Here is a 20,935-nt window from a genome sequence, read left to right as displayed (position 1 = left end):
CGTTCAGTTGTAAGCCCCCTCTCAATCGCCTTCCACTATGTCTATGCACTTGCTTTTGACTGTCCTCGCCGTGGGCGTAGGCGCCCAGGAGGTCTACATAACTAAGACTGGCGGTTCTGCTCGACCACATTGCACAGCGCCAATCGACTCGCCGAGCTATTTCTTTCAGCCATTTTCTTTTACCTTAAATGAGACGGTCAGGTATATCATCACGTTCTGAGATCCACAATCCTAAGCTGACAGCTCAAAGATACGCGACATCGGTGCCTTCTCTTACGACTACTCGGAAGTATGGGCCTGCGCCCACTGATGCACTCAAACATTTCACTACAAGGCTGTCCACCACCACTTGGGGGAGTTGGCTTCCTGGTCACACCGCGGTGGCTGCTAGTGACACAGCTGACCCCTATGGCCAAGCTGCCTGGTCGTCCATGTGGCTGAGCGCGGATCTGCAAAATTATGTGAGGCTTCTGCTCCTATACTCGTCGCCGTTATGTAAAACTGAACATGCCCCCCAGACAACTACAGGGATCTACTCTACGACTGTCAGCCCCACCCCGGTGCCGAGGAAGGAGCTGGTTCTTCCGCCGGCTGATTATTTCAGCCCTACCGACTGCTATGACTTTCCTAAAGACTTTGTTTTTGGTGTTGCCGGTAGCGCGGCACAGATTGAAGGAGCCGTTGGCTTGGAAGGTCGTAGCCCTTCCCTTCTGGAAAAACTCATCGCGGACGATCGTCCAAAGGACTATGTGACGAACGAGAACTATTTCCCTATACAAGCAGGACATTCAGCGACTGGCAGCCATGGGTGTGGAATACTACAGCTTCACTATCCCCTGGACCCGGATCCTGCCATTTGCCCTACCCGGCACGCCTGTCAACAAGCAAGCCATCGACCACTACAACGACCTCATCGACACGGTTTTGGACGCTGGAATGCAGCCTGTTGTCACCATGCTTCACTTCGACAGTCCTCTGCTGTTCTTTGCGGGCGATAACATCAGTAAGTTTGCATGTGTTCAAAAGGAAGGTTCCTTGACTGATGGGAATGCAGCGCGGCATCCGGACATTGGCTTCAATAACGCCGGCTACCAAAACGAAACCTTCGTGGATGCGTGAGTTACTGACCAGCATGAGCTCGAGGTGCTATTTACTAAGATCATCCCATCTAGATTTGTAAATTATGGCAAGGTTCTTTTGACCCATTTTGCGGATCGCGTGCCAATCTGGATCACCTTCAATGAGCCGCTTCTCTACTCGTTCAACTTCCAAGGAGTTGATAACGTGGTTCATGCGCACTCTCGCATCTACCATTTCTACCATGACGAGCTCAAGGGCTCCGGGAAGATCGGGATCAAGTTCAATGATAACTTTGGAGTGCCCAAGGATCCCAAGAATGCGAGCCATGTTGCAGCAGCCAATCGGTTCCAGGAGCTACAGCTGGGTTTCTTTGCCAATCCAATCTTCTTGGGGAAGCAGTACCCTGATTCTGTGCTGAAGACTATGCCGGGGGCGCGAAAGCTAAATGATTCTGAGCTAGCCTACATGAAGAATACGTCGGATTTCTTCGGCATCGACCCCTACACTGCGACAGTCGTATCCCCGCCGATGGAGGCGTTGATGCTTGTGCCTCGAACACATCCACTGCCAACTCACTCTTCCCGTACTGTGTGAAACAAGAGACCACCAATAGGTACGGGTGGAACATCGGCTATCGATCTGACTCTTATGTTTATATCACTCCCACGTAGTGAGTACTGGCAGCTGCTTGTGGGCCGGAGCTTCGACTAACTCTGTCCTTAGTCTGCGTGAGTACCTATTTGATATCTACAATACCTGGCGCCACCCTGTGTTTGTCTCGGAATTTGGCTTCCCTGTATATAGCGAGGCGACCAAAGATCTACCCGATCAACTCTTTGACTCGCCCCGCAGCATTTACTATCTGTCATTCATGTCAGAGATCTTGAAGTCCATTTACGAAGATGGGGTCCATGTGATGGGCGCCCTCGCATGGAGCTTTGTGGACAACTGGGAATTTGGAGACTACGCGCAGCAATTTGGTATCCAGGCTGTCAACAGAACGACCCAGCAACGCCATTACAAGAAAAGCTTCTTTGATCTGGTGGACTTCGTGAAGACTAGACAGCCCAAGCAGTAGATCAAGCCGCCAGATATGTATCTAGGAGTGACCACTAGTATCAGCTCCGAGTCTGCGAAGAACCAACAGCACTTGCTTGGGTTGCATTGCCCGTACAATTTAACCTCATCCAAGTTCCTCTAAAGCTCATGATTACCCCTAAGTACTAGTTCCCTCCTGTGCGACCATTCACTCCTTGAAGGGCCGCGGCACTCAATGGGTCACGTGGTAGCTCCCCACGCGGGCAAACCACCGAAACCCGTAGCTTCCTGAGCAGCAGCTTGATCTCCACCGGGTCGCTTTTGTCAATTCTTTGTGTCCCTTTAGCGAAGTCTGCAGTTGATGGGGATTGCTCCCAGCCATGGCAGACTCCTTCACCCTTCCCTCCGCGTGACCGCGGAGAAGAAGGATCAACCGGACACCTTGCCGGTCGAGATCGCGCAGATTAACGAGCAATGGGGTTCATTTCGAGATGTGAACGAGGATATCCTTCAGGCAAAAATCGCCCAAGAGCAGGAGCAGAATGGCGCACCACCATCAGATGAGGAGGCTGAGGAGACGGACCTGGACACAGCCGAGCGCCGCGACCGTTTATACAAGAAGCGCAATGAAATAATTCAATTCGCCGCGTTGGTCTCCTGCACCCTCACTGATTGCTTTCGCTAACCTGCATACCCTTAGACAATCCCATACGGAAGCTATGTTTGCTCTCGATTTCGTGTCCCTCCTCTTATCGAAACACGCGCCGCGACAGGCCGAAACGTCCATGTCCCCTTTCCTGAAGCAAGTCGCACCCCTGGGCTCTCTCAATGGCGAGGTTGTCAACCCCCCAGCGAAATCCGAGGCGGCGCTGAATGATATTGCGACCGTCTCTCGGGGATGGAGAATTCAGAACTTCAATTCGGCCTCTTCAAAGCTATTAGATGCCGCGTCCAGGCTCGACTCCGAGGTGACTGCTGAATCTCGGTACTGGAACGAAGTGCTAGCAGTGAAGGCGAAGGGTTGGAAAATTGCAGGTTGCCACAAAATCGTCAAGCACTCGGAGTTCAGTACGGCTTCCCTGGAGGCTACACCTATCTTCCGAGACCGTGGCCTGGCTTCTTTGCGACGATCGGCGGACGGGGCTTTGCTCCTAGACAAAGGACTCATTCCAGCTGGATCTAGATTCGTTCGTGTCCGCGTGAAGGAAGGTTCGAATATTTCCAGTAGCTCGCGACCTTCTGAACAGAATTCGAGCAACCCGGATTCTGTGGAGTATCAAATCCTTCAAGCCCGTGACTCTGTGTTTGAGGAGGAATTATACCATGAGCTGGTACGGGAAGCTCGAGCCATGGCACCATCCGGTGTTACAGTCCGTCAAGATCATATCCGCGTTCCTGCATCTGATGATCTGGAGATTTTGCTGGATCTTGTCGACTCAAATGATGAAAGCCTTGGCTGTGGTCGGAACTCAAGCGATTCAGAGAATCTTCTCGCGGATGGCCTTGCTCACTCAATCCGAATTCTTCTCGCCTTCGCTCATCGCCAAAACCTCCACCGCCGTACGCAAATACCATCACCATTAACCGGCAAGAAACGTCCTAATCCCGAATATCCTCTTCTCCGCCCTGCCCTTGCCTACTTCCAACATCTATCTTACGTCCGGCGGCTTGAATCATTTCTCCGCGATATCTATGGCGTTTTGCATAAAGCTGGCTTAGAAACACCGGATTTCACCATAAGTAGCTTCATCAACGAGTCCAAGAACCCAGGCCACCCGGCCCCCCCAACCCTGGAGGTTCTCTTACAAAATTCCTTGTCGCCCGTTAAGTCGGTCTTCCGTGGGGATCTTCTCAGCTCTGGTAGCAGCTTCGAAATTACCGTTCGCACCACTTTACTAGCGCCGCCACTCGGAACTGCCTACAAAGTTACCGTCAACTCTCCTGCCCCCGATTTCAAGTCACCTGGCCCCCTTGGTCTCAGAGAAGAAGTAGAGGCTGCGATTATACACATTTTATTGCTTGATGTCGTCGGGTCTATTCCATCTCTTGGCGAAAGCGGCCCGCCGACGAAGACCAGAAAGCGACCCCTGCGGAGGGTCACTTCTGGGAGCCAGTCTACCCTCATCTGGGCGAGCTCGTGCTAGCCGGCCAGCCACGAAAATATAAGAAAATGAAGGTGTCGTTATCCCGCCACGAACTGTCGCTCTCAGTCCACAGGGTGCGCAAATTCGACGCGCTGGGGCATGGCGGTCAGGAACCAGAATCACAACCGTCAAGACTGCACGTTTGGATATGCAATCCTTCCGAAGGCACAACCGCCGAATCTTCTCTCATAGATTTTGTGTCGAGTCAGACATCGTGAAGTTCCTTTCCTGATGTGGCGGTGAAAGAGGAAAAAAAAGCATTTAGCCGGTTTGAGACAACCAGCCGCACGTCTCTACAACGCATTCCCAATTGAGGATTTGGAGACAAGAGCTATATCTCAGCATTACAGTCATCTGGCGTTCAGCGGCATTCAATCGGCGCTCGATAGCATATACCCTTTATGAAATGAAATTCAAACACATGCTAATCCTTTTGAGAACTTCCATGTTGCGAAATAGTCTGTAACCGTTTGAGTTTCACGTCGGCCACCCTCGGTCTCACTATACTATCAGATAGCGCTATCAAAGGGCTTCCATACCTGGATGGATGACAGATCAGAGCTTAGGAGTCAAGGCACTGATCGATTCAGAGGTTGCGAGAGTATTTTGCAGCCGGCTCTCACTCAATTCATATGCGCCAGGAAGCCACTCGTTCGAGCCCTCGCCAAGTATCATCGAAACAAGGGCATCCCCACACATCAGGCAGTTAGCCATGCCATACCCATTAAACGCCGCAGCAATCCATTCGCCTTTCCCATTCCGGCCCGTCAGCGACGATGAGAGTCTGCCAATGAGAGGCAGCCCATCAGCCGAGAATCCCATTATCCCGCTCCAGGAGCTCACCAGCTTCCATTGCGAACCGGGCCTTTGGCCAAAGAACTTCGGCAGAACAGATTGGAGATGGAGCACCGAGTTGCTCCCCACGAAACTGTCATCTGCAGAAACAGCATCCTCGATCCGCGTGTTTTCGCCGCCAAAGTAGAAGTAGCCCGTCTTCGCACTCTGGCCGAGGTAGTACAGCCCGTAGCCGGATTCTTTGGTGGTGGGATCGTAGGTCGGTGGGTAATGGAAGCCCCAGGATAAATGTTGACCTTGATTAGGCACGGAGTTCCCGGGATCTTGAACTGTCATTGTGCCTTTGAATGGGTGGATGTGGCCCCGGAGCTCAGGGATCAGATGGCCACTATACCCATTTGTGCAGTAGACCACATTGGCCACTCGCGAGGGTCCTCGCGGGGTCTGGATGGTGTACGGAAAGACCGACGTAGTTGGCGTGATGAAGCTGGAGTCATTCTGGACCGACTCGACAGGCGTGTGGGTCTCAATGGTTAGCCTATTCGGGCTTCTTGAGGAGGTCGGCGAAGATCTTCGTGACGAGTCGATAGGGCCACACGGTTCCTGCAGGAAGCAGGGCTCCCCCTGCTGCTCCGTGGATGCCATATTCCTGACGTCGGTCAGCTTCACCACATATCTTCCAAACATCAATTCGCCAACCTTAATGAGTGTTTCCTTATCCAGTATTGTATACAGCCCTTTCCAGGAGGGATGGTCGGATTCCAGACGAGCGATACTCTTTTGAAACCCCTCGAACGAGTCCTCGGTTAAAAACGCTCGTAGCTTCTTCAATCGCTGCATCTCGCTCAGTTCTTCGGCATCGTATTCCTTGATCAGCTCCTGCATTTTCTGCAAGTTGTGGAATGTGAACGACACAATCTTGCCCGCCATTTCAGGACCGTGGGCGTCGGCGAGATGGGCATACTCTTCGCCCACGTTGGCGGCCATTTGGCCTCCATTTCGGCCTGTCGCACCCGAGCACAGCGTTCGGGCTTCGAAGATGGTTATCGTGGCTGATGGGTGTCGCTCTAGAAGGCTTTTGGCGACCGACATTCCCGTTATCCCCGATCCGATGATAGCATAGTCGCGTTCTGTTGGCAATGTCGCAGACTGTACATTTGCCAGTTCATGAGGGATATGTTGCCAGTAGGACTGGTCGGATTCGCCGAGGAAGCCCCGGATCAGCGACTACCAGCTTCGAAACTGCGCAATGGGTCTGTTAACTCGTCTGGGGGTTCCCCTTTGCGCCATTGGACATGAAATGCTACGTGAGAACGTACCAAGCTCTCTGTTAGGCTCCATGACCTCTGATGACGGGTAATTCGGGCGGACGCCCTGCTGTACATTCAGGGGGGGTTCTTATCTGGGATTGAACCCTGATATGAAATTATTCTTAGGCTGTGCGGGGTTTATCTTATCGAGACGGATATACATGCCTGGTTGGGATGAGATGGTCCTAACCCACCAGATAGATTATCGGGCAGTTCCTACTAGTATTGTAGGATTGACATTAAGCAGGCTCATCAGAAGGCTAAGGCGTACGCTTTATAGTTCTCCTAGGAATCCCTTGGTATAGTTATTGATCGCAACATCTAGCAAAGCCCCAGGGCCACTCAGAACGGGAAGATGATTAGCGTGCCATAAAAACCCAAGGCATATCAAAAATTCTGAAGATATACAATGCCATGAACGTTCGTACCCTTGGCGTTTTCAAAAGAAATAAAAAGATAAAAATGTTCTAGCAAAGCTGACCGAAAAGTATGTGGAGCCAATCTCCGGATACTCCCCGTCACCGCTTGAAGGCGATCCAGGCTTGTGCAACATTAGTATGCAGAGGGGGCGCTATGTAAAGCATTGACCTACTTTCTGAAGATGAACTTCCCTGGTTGGATTCTTCAATGACGTTTTCTGGGCGATCGGCACTGACTAACCAACGTGTCTCTCTGTGGAGTTGCTTCCACCCGTGGCTCCAGGAGACGTCCAATTGGATCTACAAATACGGTATGAATTGTCCGTGTATTTTGTATTGCAATTAATCTCTTGAAATTGACGCATGGTACTAAAGATCGAAGTGGTGGATGTAGGCGAGCTCATATGCTGAGGTATGCATGGACATACCAACCCGCATTCCACGATGAGCTGTGGCCACGCTTTCTGCGCGGACACTGGTATGCGAGAGATTTTATAGATTCTTTCCTGTTTTTACCTCCTTCGCACAGAGAGTTATATATGTGTGCCCTGGACTCGCTACAGGGCGCACCGTTTTCACACCCTTTCCAACCTTTCGTCATGAAGTTCTCCTCTGTTGCGCTGGTGCTCGTCGCGTTGGTGTCAAGTGGCTTTGCCAAGAAGACATGCACTCCAAGCTTTGATTACTGCGCGGACGTGTTGATCAGCGATAAAGGTATGATGCGCTTTGCTCATGTCCTTTGACTTTGACGCCTTCTAACTTCGCACAGGATTTACCGAGGCCGACTTGAAAGATGTGCTCAAGGGAACCGACTTGGAGAATACGCCTCTGAAGAACGTCCTTTTCCACTGCAAGAACCCGGGTGACGTGGGACATCCTAAGAAATGCGACAACGGATGCCAGGATCCCAAACAGGAAGGCAGTCACTCATGCTCGGTGTAAGCAGTCTTGTCATAGAATACAATGTTGTGTGGAGGATCTGACCATTTGGCAGCTAAATTCTGTTTGTTTGGACTCCGTATCTATTTTTACCGGGAGATGTCAACCACGCAATTTCGATACACCTTTCAACTGAAAATAGAATTCCACCTAATGTCGGAACCTGGTTAGAATTGAACTCATACGTCAAGTTGGAAACTCGGAGTCGGTTCCTCCCTTCTATGCTATAATCTCAAAGCTCGCGAAAGGTACTTTTAGGAACCCGGGGTATTCAAGCCCCCTGCTTGTTGCTGGTGGGACACTACCAAGCAACTTCCTTTCCGTCATACTGATTTTTATTCTGGCCCCGGGGTTCTTCCCAGCCGTCGACTTGGATGTTCCAGAATTTTCCGTTGACTTCCGGTCCAGCCCTTTGAATGATATCCAATGTCTTTTCCGCGCCGACCTCCACTGGGAGGTCGGCGTACTGCGATCCCAGGTCCGTTCGCAGCCACTATTCAACGTTAGCAATCAGCGCAACAACCCTGGAATCCTCTACAGCGTTGGAAGAACTCACTCCAGGGCTAATCGCGAGGAAGGTAAATCCTTCGTCCTTATACTTGTAGGCATACTGCAAGCCGAGCATATTCAGAGCAGCCTTGGTAACTGTATATGCCGGCGATGGCATAGGCTGATATATGTGAACCTTGGAGAAAGCACCCAGAGTAGTGGAGCTACAATTATAGTTAGATCCCGCTCTCTCGAAGCTCCTGAACCATGACCGCGTCACTCACATGTTGATCACAATCTTCTTTCCCTTGCGAAGCAGAGGCAGAAAAGCTTGTGTCACGTAATGAACTGCAGTAACGTTCGTATGAAACACCTCGTCGAGAGTATCCCTAAATAAAAAGGATTAGCGCTCTTCACCTGCAGACTTTGAGCCATCGTAGACAATCCAACTCCTTACATTCCCTCCAGTCCGTTAGGATGGTAGTCCATGACACCCGCATTGTTGATCAGGTAGTCCAGTCCCTCGCCCTGTAGCTTCTTTTCAACTTCGTTGGCGGCCTCCTGGGCACTTTCTTTGACGCCAACGTCCAGTCGAACCAGCTGAACCCGTCCGTTGGACGCGGCTGCGAGCTCTTCAAGCTTTTGTGGGTTACTCGATCGGGCAGCCGCAAAGACGATACGCACTTCAGTCACGGGCTTCGCTGCCAGCTGGGTCACAAGTTCTAGACCGAGGCCTCTCGAGGCACCGGTTACTAAATACGAAGCCATGGCGGTCGGCTGGGGTTTGGTGCTTGCGTCGTTGAATTGGGTATCACTGATCACTGGATTGAGTGGGAGAAGTGATGATGGGAGGCAACTATTCTTATACGATGAGCAGCGGACCTAACTAATCTCCGCTTAAGCCCGCGATCCTGAATGTGTAGCTTCTGATTATGGCAGAGCTTGCTGGCAGGAATCCAGAAGGTTTGGTCGCCAGCCTCATGGGATTTGTCATCGGAGCTTCAGATATTCGGCATGTCGGTGTTAATTCAAGCCTGGTGGTATCATCCACGAACCCGATATTATAAATCGATAGGAATCCTCATACCACATTGAGGGCGACGTATTCGAGGAGATGGGTCCAGGGTCGCCCATTTTATGCCCAAGGCATCAATATTTCCTATTTAGGTCGGCATTCCGAGCATTGTGGGGTTGGACGGAGTTTGCCATTTCCTTCTATCTTCTAGCTGCTTCTCGACGTTATCGGACATAACAAGGAAGCCGTTTTGCTCTGATAAAAGGCTGGCAAAATCCTCTAGCGGAAAAAAGGATAGTGGAAATATATTAACGGTGTTATACATCGTATGACTACTAGGTCTGACGTCGCTTATCATGCCCGTTCGGCCATAGGGAGTTGTGAATGATTCCCATTACTGGCCCCATTTTCTATTGCATTGTCTTCGCGGTAGACACAGGAATCTTGGTCACCCCCTTTACTCGAATATGTCCAGCTGTCTGTCCCTAGGGAGCTTGGGAACCCCAGTCCTCGGATGAAGGCTCTGTGGGGGCTGCGTGGACCCCATGCCCAACCTGCTCCACGCTGGATGGGGAGATGATACATACGGAAGCCGATGAAGGCAAAGAAAATGCCCATGGCAGATCCGAACAGGACGTCAAAGCCATGGTGACGGCAATTCGCCCATCGAGACGCAGCGATAAAACACGCGGTCGCGGTAGGTACGAACGCCAGAACCATCAGCAGAACTGGAGGGGCGGCACCTCGCTTTCGTGCAGACTGTTGATCATCAGTGTGCGTCTCATTTTTGACTGGATACACTGAAAGATAAGGGAATCCGATAGAGAGCTTGGCGGCGAACCACAAGGTCAAGTATCCGAGACCGGCGAACGAGACTGGATGGAAGGAGTCAGCAGATGTTCACAGCCCTGGAGGAAGTGCGACGATGTGCGTTGCCTATACCGCAACTTACAAGATGCATGTCCGCTCGGGAAACTGGAAAAGCCATCGATTTTGACGAGGTTGGTCTTGACCTGGCAAATACCCCACGTCACTAAAATAGGGGCATCCTGGATGTGCGTTCCCAGGCCGCCGACCATGTAATCTGTGATTTTCGACAAGTCTGGTTTACAGCGATCCAGCAGGTCGGGCCGCGGCTTTCCGACCAAGACCTTCAGACCTTGGGTGGACATCCAGACGCTAGCCAGTGCGAGACCTAGCCCCATCCAGCCCGCGTTCCATTCCCAAACTTGCGACGCAGGACCTGCGCGGTAGAAGGCTTGATGCCCGCCGGGGCAGCGGTTCCGGGGACGATTGTCCATGCGCCGATCAGGATAATGGCGGCGGGGGCCAAGAGCGATACCAGGATCAGGGTTTTCGTGCTCACGGTCTCTTTCTTGTCGTATGGATACGAAATGGTAGGATCCGATAGAGAGAAGGGGTGTTGATTCGGGCTCTCTTTGTAAAATCCGTAGCCGATCAAGGCGACACCACTAGATACGCAAGATTAGAAAAAGTGGAGGCGGACGGGAAGAATGGGGCATCATCTCCATAGATCGGAGAGAAGCCTGAGAGTTTATGTTTAGACGTACACGATGAAGACCCAATCCACAACATATGAAAGGAGCAGCACCTTTGAGATGTGCACCTTTGAGATGTGCGCTATCGCCTGTTTTGGTCCCATGTTGAATTAACGGGGCTGGCCTCCTCACGCTCGACCGATGGGCGTCTCCTTGAAACAGTTCGGCGGCCTTGACCGTTCGGTATAGAGCAGGGACGGTGTCGGAGGGCTCAGATGATTGGCGCCCGTGGGCTGTGAGATGATGGGAGTGCGCAAGAGACGCGCGAGATGGAGGACGGAAATCGGGGATGAAAAGGCCTTTTAAGCCAAACAGGCGCGACGCTGAGTGTGGTCGTGTGGCCCCGTTCACGTCGTGGCGGAGCGCGTGGCCCCGCGGCTACTGAAGTTTAATCGACGACAATACGAGGATAGCACTGCTTATGGGCGCTTCCGTGATGATCATATCAGGGCAGTATCTTGCTGCCTAGCTTCATTGTCCTGACCAGCTCTGTCTATTAATACGTGAGATCCAATGGGTTGGCATGACTACCTGCAAATTGGTCCACGGGTGTTGGCGTGGCGCTTACCTACTTGAGTAGCGCTGATCTGGGGCCGCGATCCCCCAGCGTGGGCTGTAATCACCCTGGGATGCTTGATTTTCGTCACAGAGGGGGTCTTCAGGCGCTCATGGAAACTTCGAGTACCCCAGCACTAAGTAGTTGTTTAGTCGAGGCAATTGGCGGGGTTGGCACAAGAGGTCATGCAAAGTATGGAATGCCACCTCATAGTAGCTGTGTGCCACAGAGAAAGGCGGGGGTGGTTGCTCTCGAAGTACTGGCTTCACGGGCTCTGTTATAGATTCCAAGGCAGGACGTACCATGTTCGACACGGGTATCCAAGCTCGTTGGCCCTTCTAACTGACAACTGGTGCGTAGAAACAGAGGGCAACACCCCATAAGAAGGAAGAGGATCACATACTTCGAGGTCAGTTTGGGGGGGGGGGAGGCATGGGAACCTTCAGCTGGGCCCGCTACAAGCCACACACGCCTGGGAAGACTCATTGGATGGTCCAATCACATACTGTGTGCGCGAGTCACAAAATGGATGCTGCTCTCAATTAGGTCTAACAAGGACAATCTCACTCCTCATAGCAAGGAATAGTTCGGGCATGTGGGCACGCATGCATAGTTCTAAACAATCGGGTCCACATTTGAGCGAACCACAGTTCGACTCAGCCGCAGGTGAGGTCATAGGTTGTCTCGGAGCGATGCTACTACGATGCTATTTAAAGCGATGAATTCCTCCTTAAAGGTGGCCAAATTCCAGAAGTCATTGTCTCTGCAACGATCTGAACAATCGGAATCTACAAGATGGCTCTGAACGGTAAGATTTGCTCTGGTAACTGGAGATTTGAAGAACCTAGGGGCAGAGACCGCTCGAGAACTGGGTCAAGCGGGCCTCCAGCTGGCATTACATTATAACTCGGCCAGTAGCAAGGCGAGTGCACAGGAATTGGAGGCTGAATTTAGAAAATCCTTCCCCCAGACATAGTCACCTTTTACCAGGGAGATTTGACTACGGCGAATGGGGTCGACCGGCTTTTCGAGTCCGTGCTGGAGGACTTCGGCCACTTGGACATTGTTGTCAATACGCTCGGAAAGGCTCTGAAGAGGCTGACTCCATGTTTGCATGAGTTAGTACCTTTTGACAACAGGGGTGGCGGGGAGTTGGCAATTCGCATCCAGGATCCATTCCAGGCAACTTTTTTCATACTACAGGCGGCCGCGCAGCATGTGGCGGACGACCGGAAGATCATGTCGGTTGTCACCGCGTTGCTGGGCACCGTCACGGGCTCTATACCTCGTACGCCGGCTCCGAAGCACCTGTCGAGCACCTCGCGGAGTCTGCAAGGAACTAGCAGGGCGCCGAGTGAGCGTCAAAAACGTGGCTCCTGGCCCAATTGACACTCGTAAGTGGAACCCATGCATGTCTTCCCGGGAAGGAACGGAGCTGGTCTCCCCACAGTGTTCTTCGATCCGCAGGAGTCGCGCCAGGCCGATGGAATTTCACAAGAGCAACGGTATGGGCAATCGCCTGACGGTTGTCAAGAACATTGCCCCATTGATCTGATTCTTGTGCACCAAGGGGGCCTAGATCTCGGGTCAGACCATCGACAGAGGCTACACAACACGTTAGAAACAGCAGGAAGTAGCAGCAGCGGCCCTCCAAGGCGGCAGAAAGAAAGCTGAAGCCACAAATCATAACCGTTGCACGTGATCTGACAACCGTCGCTAGTCCCAAAAGGGAAGTGGGCGGTGACATCACTGCGTGTCCGCCTTTTTTTGGCTCTTTCCATGATTAAATAGTGATTTGATCGATTTGACCATTTTCCAACGTAAAAATTGGAAACTGGAAAGTGGGACGACAATCTCTCATTTCCAGTCTAAACGCCCAATCCCGAAGCCCCCATATCTTGCGCTCAAAACGGGTTTGGGGTCTCTTGATATCATTCGTGTCGTCACTCCCCATCACCCCACTTCTACTTTTTCTCACCGAATTTGGTTATAACCCCTCCCCGGTCTGCTCAGCTCCGCAACTTTTCCTGGTCAAAATTGACCTTCAGTTCCCGTTTGCTCTTCATACTATCTCAAATTGGCTCTCACTGTTTTCGACCCCAGGTCGGCACCCTGATTCCAATATGGAAGCTCCAAAGATCCCGGTCGAGCCACCCAAGAAGCGCCGCATTGGTGTCCTAACCTCCGGTGGTGATGCCCCGGGCATGAACGGCGCCGTGCGTGCTGTCGTCCGTATGGCAATTCACAGCGAGTGCGAGGCCTACGCTGTCTTTGAAGGCTACGAAGGCCTGGTCAACGGCGGCAACATGATTCGACAGCTACACTGGGAGGATGTTCGAGGCTGGTTGTCGCGTGGCGGTACCTTGATCGGTTCTGCGCGTTCCATGGCTTTCCGTGAGCGGGCTGGGCGTCTTCGTGCTGCTAAGAACATGGTTCTGCGCGGCATTGATGCGCTAGTGGTCTGTGGTGGTGACGGTGGGTCAATTCTCTCCCTATGTCCCAGGTGATGTTTTGCCCTACGGACAACGACTAATCCCGAGGTGTTTTCTATAGGTAGTTTGACTGGTGCCGACGTCTTCCGTGCAGAATGGCCAGGGCTGTTGTCAGATCTCGTTGCTGCTGGCGAATTATCCAAGGAGCAGGTCGAGCCCTACAAGGTTCTTAATATCGTCGGATTGGTGGGCTCGATCGACAACGACATGTCGGGCACCGACGCTACTATCGGGTGCTACTCCTCTCTCACACGAATTTGCGATGCCGTCGACGATGTCTTCGATACGGCCTTTTCACACCAGCGAGGTTTCGTCATCGAGGTCATGGGCCGTCACTGTGGATGGCTTGCTCTAATGTCCGCCATTAGTACTGGCGCAGATTGGCTGTTCATTCCTGAGATGCCCCCGAAGGATGGCTGGGAGGATGACATGTGTGCCACCATCACCAAGAACCGCAAGGAACAAGGAAAGCGCCGCACAATTGTGATTGTGGCCGAGGGAGCCCAGGATCGCCAGCTCAACAAAATCTCAAGCTCGACTGTCAAGGATATTCTGACTCAGCGTCTGGGCCTGGACACACGAACCACCGTCCTCGGGCACACCCAGCGTGGTGGTGCCGCATGCGCATATGATCGATGGCTATCGACTCTGCAGGGTGTCGAGGCCGTCCGCGCCGTGCTAGAAATGAAGCCCGACTCTCCTTCCCCCGTTATCACCATTCGTGAAAACAAGATTTTGCGTACCCCCCTCATGGATGCCGTCAAGTTGACCCAAGACGTCACGGCAAAGATCAAAGCTAAAGAATTCGCAGCGGCGATGGCTGAGCGAGACGCCGAATTCAAGGAATACTACGACGCTTACCGAAACACTGCGACGCCCAATCACCCGAAGATGAAGCTCGCTGAGGACAAGAAAATGCGCATCGCTATCATCCACGTCGGTGCACCGGCTGGTGGCATGAACCAAGCTACCCGGGCTGCCGTTGGATACTGTCTTACCCGCGGACACACTCCATTGGCTATTCACAATGGATTCCCTGGCCTTTGCCGCCACCATGCCGACACCCCTGTCAGCTCTGTTCGCGAGGTGAGATGGCTGGAGTCGGATAGCTGGGTCAACGAAGGTGGCTCTGACATCGGTACCAACCGAAGCCTGCCCGGCGAGGATTTGGAAGAAACTGCCAAGTGTTTCGAGAAGTACAAGTTCGATGCTCTCTTTGTTATCGGTGGATTCGAGGCCTTCACCGCAGTGAGCCAACTGCGTCAGGCACGCGAGAAGTTCCCCGCCTTCAAGATTCCCCTCGTTGTGCTGCCAGCTACCATCTCCAACAACGTTCCAGGCACTGAGTACTCTCTGGGAAGTGACACTTGCTTGAACACGCTGATTGACTTCTGCGACGCCATTCGCCAGTCTGCTTCCTCTTCTCGCCGCCGTGTCTTCGTCATTGAGACCCAGGGAGGCAAGTCCGGCTACATCGCCACTGTAGCCGGTCTCAGCTGTCGGTGCAGTCGCAGTCTACATCCCCGAAGAAGGCATCAACATCAAGATGCTTTCCCAGGATATTGATCTTCTCCGTGACAACTTCATCAAAGACAAGGGCGCTAACCGTGCGGGAAAAATCATTCTGCGCAATGAGACTGCGTCGTCTACTTACACAACCCAGGTGATTGCTGACATGATCAAGGAGGAGGCCCAGGGTCGCTTTGAATCGCGTGCCGCGGTCCCAGGTCATTTCCAACAGGGTGGCAAGCCTTCGCCTATGGACCGTGTTCGTGCCCTGCGGATGGCTATTAAATGTATGCAACACATCGAGTCTTACGCTGGTAAAGGCCGCGATGATATTGCAAATGATCCTCTGTCTGCCGCTGTCATTGGTGTGAAGGGTTCTCAGGTTCTCTTCTCACCAATGGGTGGCGAGACCGGACTGGAAGCCACCGAGACCGACTGGGCTCGTCGTCGCCCTAAGTCTGAGTTCTGGCTTGAGCTGCAGAATGTTGTAAACATTCTGTCTGGCCGCGCCTATCCTCGGACCGACGAGACCTGGACTTGCTATGAGAGTACGTAATATCAACACGCCTCGCCCTTCCAAACCCCCCTCAACTTTTTATTCCCCCTTTGCGACCAATCGATGCTTGCTACATGCGATGAGATGCGTTATTTCCTGAGCTTGGAGTGTTAATATTTCCTACTTTTCTTTTTCTTTCACCAGATCCTACAACGGTCCACTCTGTTCCGTCCGTCCCTAGCTCCCCATGAGTTGGTTATTGGGGTTTCTGCAAGTCCATATTGATCTAGACATGGAAGCACTGCATCGCTGGCGTTTTTCCCGCTCGGTGAGAAGATTTCATGGCTAGAAGGGAAATGTTGATTTCTCAACCTATGGCTATCATGAAGGTCCTGCCCAATGATACAAGGATCGATCATTTATCCATGCACGACGCTACGCCACCCACGAACTCCGCGCAATTCAACTCCAATCTCTGCCAGACCAACATAGGATTGAGACGTTCCCGAATTGTGTTTCATGCGTTACTTATCATCCTTGTGTTTTGAGAGAGCTTTTACAGTTTCTAACTTCCAGCGGAGTTGAAGAGACTTGAGCCAACAAAGCAAATACAGGTGATTCACATGAAGAAATTTCTGTACCATGATTGTAGCTTCCAGACATAGACCCCTGTCCTTCAACGTAAACTTGTAAAAATTTGTGAGCCGCATTCATGCGTCGCGAAAAATGTCGGTGACGTGGTTCACCAGACCGCTGGGGGGTACAAGTCCGAACGCTAGGGGTTCACAGCTGCTTCCAATTCATCCAGCAGATCGACCGTCTCGGAAGGGCTGGCAATCCAAGCCGTTGTCGAAGCAAGACGAGCCTTGGGGAATGACATGAGCGATGAACATAGGAAGATGGATGGTCAACATACCTTGAAGTCGTTGGCCCCGGCAGATAAGAACTGGTCGCCAATATGCAGGGTTTTTGAAGGGGCGATGGGCTGCCCTTTCCCGAAATACTGCTGGCAACACCGGACACCCCAGGACTTGTCACCAATGTCCACGAACACGTCGTTCCCACCTAGGATCAGGTCAGACAGATGACAGGCGTAATATGAATGAAGAACAGCCTACCGTTGAATGCGCAGAACGGCAGCCGGGAGCCGACAGCCGACCTCTCGACTGCATTCTGAACAGCCAAGACCGTTTCCTCCAGTTGCTCGCGGCTGATGCGGACCCCGTTGACAGGGTACACCCCCACCGCTCGATCCTTGCGTAGTACGCCAGCCGGGAGATTGAGGTTTGCGGCGCATGTTCGTAAAGCCGACTCGGCCAAGTCAAGAAGCTCTTTGATGTCATTATCGTTCCATGCGCGCATCTCTTCCAGGAGCCACTGGCTGCGGGGAACATAGACCAAACGGCAGTCGGAGCTTGGGTCGAATCGGAACAAGAAGTTGCTCTCCCCGCCCATGACAATAATGCCTTCTTTCTGGGCGGGAGACAAGGTGGATGAGTCGTAGACGGCGTCGAGTAGGCCGTACAAGCGCTCGTAGTATTTCGGCGCTTCGGAGTAGCCTGCCGCTGTCACGATACCTACTTTTCGGTCTTGGTGCAGTAGACGCAGAATCTGGGGGATGACCGGGTTCTCTGGCGTAAGACAGGCTCCATCGTCGTAGAGAGTTACGTCGCCATCGAAGGTGACCAGCTCAACCTCGCTGGAGCGGACGAGTCCGAGGAGCTGGGCCGAGTTCAGGATAAGTCGAATGTCGTTGAACGAGGGCGCCACAAATCGTCGGCGGCTAATGAATCGGCGGCTATCTTGGTATTTGAATGCCTCTTCCAGGTGCAATTCCGTAAAGAACGTGCCAACGGAGGGGACTAGCAACTTGAGCTTTGATTTTCCCGGATGGTTACCGGCATAGTGGCGGACTAGTTCATCACCGGTGAGCGAATGAAGGATCTGCATGATTCTCAACAGCCATTGTCTTACTGTGATCTGTGATGAGACCTCCGACATCTCGCATAATCTCTGCATAGCGCTGCTGGGTGTCAGCAGCGACGACTTTGAGTGCGTCGCCCGATTCTTGATAGTTGACCGTCGGCTGAGAGTGCAGAACAAAGGGTACGGCCAGAAGACCCTATTCCATGGTTGGCTTCGAATTCAGATTTAATTTTAGAGCCACAGGGACATACTTTGATCCACTCAATCTGAATGATAAATTAGCCAACCCCCGTGCATAGGAAGAGAGAACATACCAATTGGTCCCGTCGATGGGTCTACCCCTACGAGTTAGTTATGTAATAAGGCCCAATTGGGAGTGGCGTACCTTGAGAGCGTCTGATATGGTGAGCAGAAGTAGCTTATTGGGCAGATATCGACTTACATTCCACACGATAGCGAGTCGTCATGGTGTTTGATGAGGCGAGGTGGCTTGGAGCTGTCAACCGTCCAGTTGTTGATACACGCGCACGGTCCCTCGACTCCGAGTCACGCGCTCGAGCGTGGACCTCTCGATGCCTCAGGCAGGTATGAGGAGTGCCGATGGCTACTGTCTCCCCTGGAGAGAACGGGGGTACACAATGATGAACGGGCTGAAGATCGCACTTGCTTGTTCTTTCGTTTTATTTTTGCTTTTTTTTTTTAACCGGCCGAAGGATCTATGCACGGGAACGCCTGTTCACTGAGCACACCGGATTAGATATATATTCGTATATTTACGGAGAGCAGCGTCACGAATTTAGTCATTAAATCCTATCATGTCTCATTACTAGCTCAAAGATAGCCTGAAATACCAGAATTAAACCAAGCCAAGCGCAGCGTCGCTCCTACACCCGCGCAGCCACGTCCTTTGTTTCAACGTGCTCGCTGGTCCCCATAACCTCCATCTTGGCATCCACCTCCAGGTCCTGCTCCTCGGCGTCCTTGTTTCCATGTCGCCCGATTTTGTACCAGGGAAGCGAGAACAGTCGGTCCATGCTTTCCAAAGAGCGACCGGCGGTTTCAGGTACACTGAACCACACCCACGCACCGCCCAGGACAGTCACCGCCGAGAAGAACCAGAAAGTCCCTTTAGGGCTGAGACCCCCTTTGGAAACAGAGAGCAGCATGTTGGGCACTGCACGAGAGTTGCCATATTGGTTGGCAAAGTGCAAGGTCATAGCTAGCGAGGTAGCAAAGGCACGAATGCGCAAAGGGAACAATTCGGCCGTGAGGAGGTACTGCATCGAGTTCCAGCCAAGAGCCCATCCGACACCGGAAATGTAGATCATAGCGATAGCCCCCCTGCTCGCTCCTACCTTGTTCTCTGGAAGCGTGAACCCGTCAACGATGCCCATCTGGGGGACAGCGGTCAGGAACCCGGCGACGTAGATCATGGAAATGGCCTGTAGCGCAATCCCGAGGAGAAGAGCTCGCTTGCGACCAATGACATCCACGAGGAACAAAGCGCAGACAACGGCGGCGACCAACTTGATGATTCCAAAGACAGCAGTAACCAGGAGGTTCTCGTTGCTTCCAGAGATCCCAAGGAGTTCGAACAGGTCGGTGGCATACACAGTGATTGATCCGGCACCAGACCACTGCGAGAGAATCTGTGCCATGACCGTGAGATAGACACGGTAGAGGTTGGATGGGACGAGGAATGTCTCCTTGAGGATACCCAAAGGTCCAGCGCCCATGGTGGCCTCCATCTCCGTTTGGTGTGCAATTTCAATGGCCGCGATCTCACGCTGGACGTATTCATGATCGGGCGGCAGGTGTCGCACTCGGGCTAGAGTGTCCAAAGCCTTTTCGTGATGGCCCTGTTTGATGAGGTACCGAGGGGACTCATATTGGAGAAACGAGAGAAGGAAGATCAGGCCGGCGAAAATGATGTGAAGGCTGGTGGGCACTTCCTGGGACCAGTCAGTAACAGCTTGAATCCGCCCTTCTTTTGTATCTCTTACCCATCGCTCGTGTGAGTTGTCACCTCTCAATTGCATTCCATAGTTTGCAAAATAGGCGAGGACGATGCCTGTTTGACCCGGATTAAAGATTAGAATAAGAGCTACGGGGAGACAGGAAGGCGGATTTAACAATACGTACCCAGATAAACGAAGCCGGTGAAGACACAGGTACAAAGACCACGAATGGATGCAGGTGCCTGGCGCATGCATTAGTATCGCGCGGGAAGATGGACGTGGGAGGGGGCTTTACAATCTCAGCAAGATAGACTGGGGCAACAACGACGGTCTGGCCAACCCCAAGGCCCGCCACGAATCGACCGGCATAGACTGCTCCCAGGTTACCGCCATTTCCCATGAAGATGGCAATGCCAACAATCCATAAGAGGCAGAGCTGACGCGTAGCCCAAATACGACCGATCCGATCACAAACTAAGAAAGCACTGGGAGGGAACGATTTAGATGTGAGAATCAAGGCGGCGCGCGGGAAGACACATACAATAGAGCACCGCCGACGGAACCAATCTGCACCATAGCAGAGACATTGGCCTTAATGTTGGTTCGCTCGACTTCACTGTAGGACGCCAGGTTGATGTAGCGCTGGAAATCCTTCGAGTTGAATGCGCCGGAGATGAGACCTTCATCCACACCTCGTGCGGCGCCCATCAACCCAAACGAGATGACGGAGAACCATAGGCGCCAGTTAAAGATCTCACTGGGCTCACCCAGGTTCCTCAAGCGGAAGATGTTCACAGGCTTCTTTGCTCCGCCGGCCATGGTGAGGTCAAATGTACAGGTGGGCAAAGAAGAACCGAGGAGACTTGCTAGGTACTTATAGGGTTGAGAGAAAGCGGAGCAAACCTGGGGAAGGAGTGTGCGGGGGCAAACCTCGGGGCTCGAGCAGACAAAGAGCAAGTATCATACGAGAGTTTCGTACGGACATACCCCGCTAGCACCAGGCCGACTACTGTCGCCATGGGCCCTTGCGGGATCGGGATGCCTTTCACTGGGTTCCCATTCCTTGTCGGGATGCCCAGCCTGCCCAGCCTGCCCAGCCTGTCACATCCAAGATCCGATTACCGACGGCAGATTCGGGTCTAGTGGATCGGGCCAAGCACGGAGTGCAGTGCCAAGTGAGCTTGGGTCGCGAGAAAACCCCCGCGCATCC

General features: G+C 52.6%; 10 protein-coding genes across 10 annotated transcripts; 5 read left to right on the top strand and 5 right to left on the bottom strand.

Annotated features, from left to right (window-relative positions):
* Window positions 1-37: 37 nt before the first annotated feature.
* N7468_008748 (CAZyme family GH1) lies at window positions 38-2,158 on the top strand (the record flags this gene model as incomplete). Its single annotated transcript, XM_058478044.1, has 8 exons — window positions 38-201; window positions 251-461; window positions 519-735; window positions 803-1,003; window positions 1,055-1,115; window positions 1,173-1,478; window positions 1,541-1,750; window positions 1,804-2,158. The coding sequence occupies 8 exons, from the start codon at window positions 38-40 to the stop codon at window positions 2,156-2,158; spliced, it is 1,725 nt and encodes a 574-aa protein (XP_058326374.1).
* Window positions 2,159-2,479: 321 nt separating this feature from the next.
* N7468_008747 (mediator of RNA polymerase II transcription subunit 17) lies at window positions 2,480-4,480 on the top strand (the record flags this gene model as incomplete). The annotated part of the gene is made up of 3 exons (XM_058478043.1): window positions 2,480-2,766; window positions 2,819-4,145; window positions 4,175-4,480. 3 exons carry the CDS (start codon window positions 2,480-2,482, stop codon window positions 4,478-4,480), a joined length of 1,920 nt encoding a protein of 639 aa, XP_058326373.1.
* A 337-nt stretch (window positions 4,481-4,817) lies between these two features.
* On the bottom strand, window positions 4,818-6,398 carry N7468_008746 (NAD(P)/FAD-dependent oxidoreductase; the record flags this gene model as incomplete). Its single annotated transcript, XM_058478042.1, has 2 exons — window positions 4,818-6,187; window positions 6,377-6,398. The coding sequence occupies 2 exons, from the start codon at window positions 6,396-6,398 to the stop codon at window positions 4,818-4,820; spliced, it is 1,392 nt and encodes a 463-aa protein (XP_058326372.1).
* A 987-nt stretch (window positions 6,399-7,385) lies between these two features.
* Window positions 7,386-7,728, top strand: N7468_008745 (uncharacterized protein; the record flags this gene model as incomplete). The annotated part of the gene is made up of 2 exons (XM_058478041.1): window positions 7,386-7,500; window positions 7,556-7,728. The coding sequence occupies 2 exons, from the start codon at window positions 7,386-7,388 to the stop codon at window positions 7,726-7,728; spliced, it is 288 nt and encodes a 95-aa protein (XP_058326371.1).
* A 298-nt stretch (window positions 7,729-8,026) lies between these two features.
* N7468_008744 (SDR family oxidoreductase) lies at window positions 8,027-8,982 on the bottom strand (the record flags this gene model as incomplete). The annotated part of the gene is made up of 4 exons (XM_058478040.1): window positions 8,027-8,218; window positions 8,282-8,438; window positions 8,499-8,603; window positions 8,672-8,982. 4 exons carry the CDS (start codon window positions 8,980-8,982, stop codon window positions 8,027-8,029), a joined length of 765 nt encoding a protein of 254 aa, XP_058326370.1.
* A 601-nt stretch (window positions 8,983-9,583) lies between these two features.
* Window positions 9,584-10,892, bottom strand: N7468_008743 (phosphatase PAP2 family protein; the record flags this gene model as incomplete). Its single annotated transcript, XM_058478039.1, has 4 exons — window positions 9,584-10,104; window positions 10,182-10,408; window positions 10,459-10,701; window positions 10,801-10,892. 4 exons carry the CDS (start codon window positions 10,890-10,892, stop codon window positions 9,584-9,586), a joined length of 1,083 nt encoding a protein of 360 aa, XP_058326369.1.
* Window positions 10,893-12,139: 1,247 nt separating this feature from the next.
* Window positions 12,140-12,899, top strand: N7468_008742 (uncharacterized protein; the record flags this gene model as incomplete). Its single annotated transcript, XM_058478038.1, has 3 exons — window positions 12,140-12,152; window positions 12,339-12,698; window positions 12,772-12,899. The coding sequence occupies 3 exons, from the start codon at window positions 12,140-12,142 to the stop codon at window positions 12,897-12,899; spliced, it is 501 nt and encodes a 166-aa protein (XP_058326368.1).
* A 568-nt stretch (window positions 12,900-13,467) lies between these two features.
* On the top strand, window positions 13,468-15,901 carry N7468_008741 (ATP-dependent 6-phosphofructokinase; the record flags this gene model as incomplete). The annotated part of the gene is made up of 3 exons (XM_058478037.1): window positions 13,468-13,807; window positions 13,898-15,268; window positions 15,345-15,901. 3 exons carry the CDS (start codon window positions 13,468-13,470, stop codon window positions 15,899-15,901), a joined length of 2,268 nt encoding a protein of 755 aa, XP_058326367.1.
* Window positions 15,902-16,616: 715 nt separating this feature from the next.
* On the bottom strand, window positions 16,617-18,234 carry isn1 (IMP 5'-nucleotidase ISN1; the record flags this gene model as incomplete). Its single annotated transcript, XM_058478036.1, has 8 exons — window positions 16,617-16,706; window positions 16,758-16,906; window positions 16,960-17,754; window positions 17,816-17,963; window positions 18,019-18,033; window positions 18,082-18,102; window positions 18,153-18,163; window positions 18,210-18,234. The coding sequence occupies 8 exons, from the start codon at window positions 18,232-18,234 to the stop codon at window positions 16,617-16,619; spliced, it is 1,254 nt and encodes a 417-aa protein (XP_058326366.1).
* A 417-nt stretch (window positions 18,235-18,651) lies between these two features.
* Window positions 18,652-20,544, bottom strand: N7468_008739 (putative MFS quinate transporter; the record flags this gene model as incomplete). The annotated part of the gene is made up of 5 exons (XM_058478035.1): window positions 18,652-19,719; window positions 19,771-19,838; window positions 19,910-19,967; window positions 20,021-20,210; window positions 20,267-20,544. The coding sequence occupies 5 exons, from the start codon at window positions 20,542-20,544 to the stop codon at window positions 18,652-18,654; spliced, it is 1,662 nt and encodes a 553-aa protein (XP_058326365.1).
* Window positions 20,545-20,935: the final 391 nt, after the last annotated feature.

The sequence above is a fragment of the Penicillium chermesinum genome (assembly GCF_028974085.1).
Source record: "Penicillium chermesinum strain IBT 19713 chromosome Unknown utg000007l:1.0-2695246.0:1.0-2697696.0, whole genome shotgun sequence".
Lineage (NCBI taxonomy): Eukaryota > Fungi > Ascomycota > Eurotiomycetes > Eurotiales > Aspergillaceae > Penicillium > Penicillium chermesinum.
This window is presented reverse-complemented; position numbering and strand designations above follow the sequence as displayed.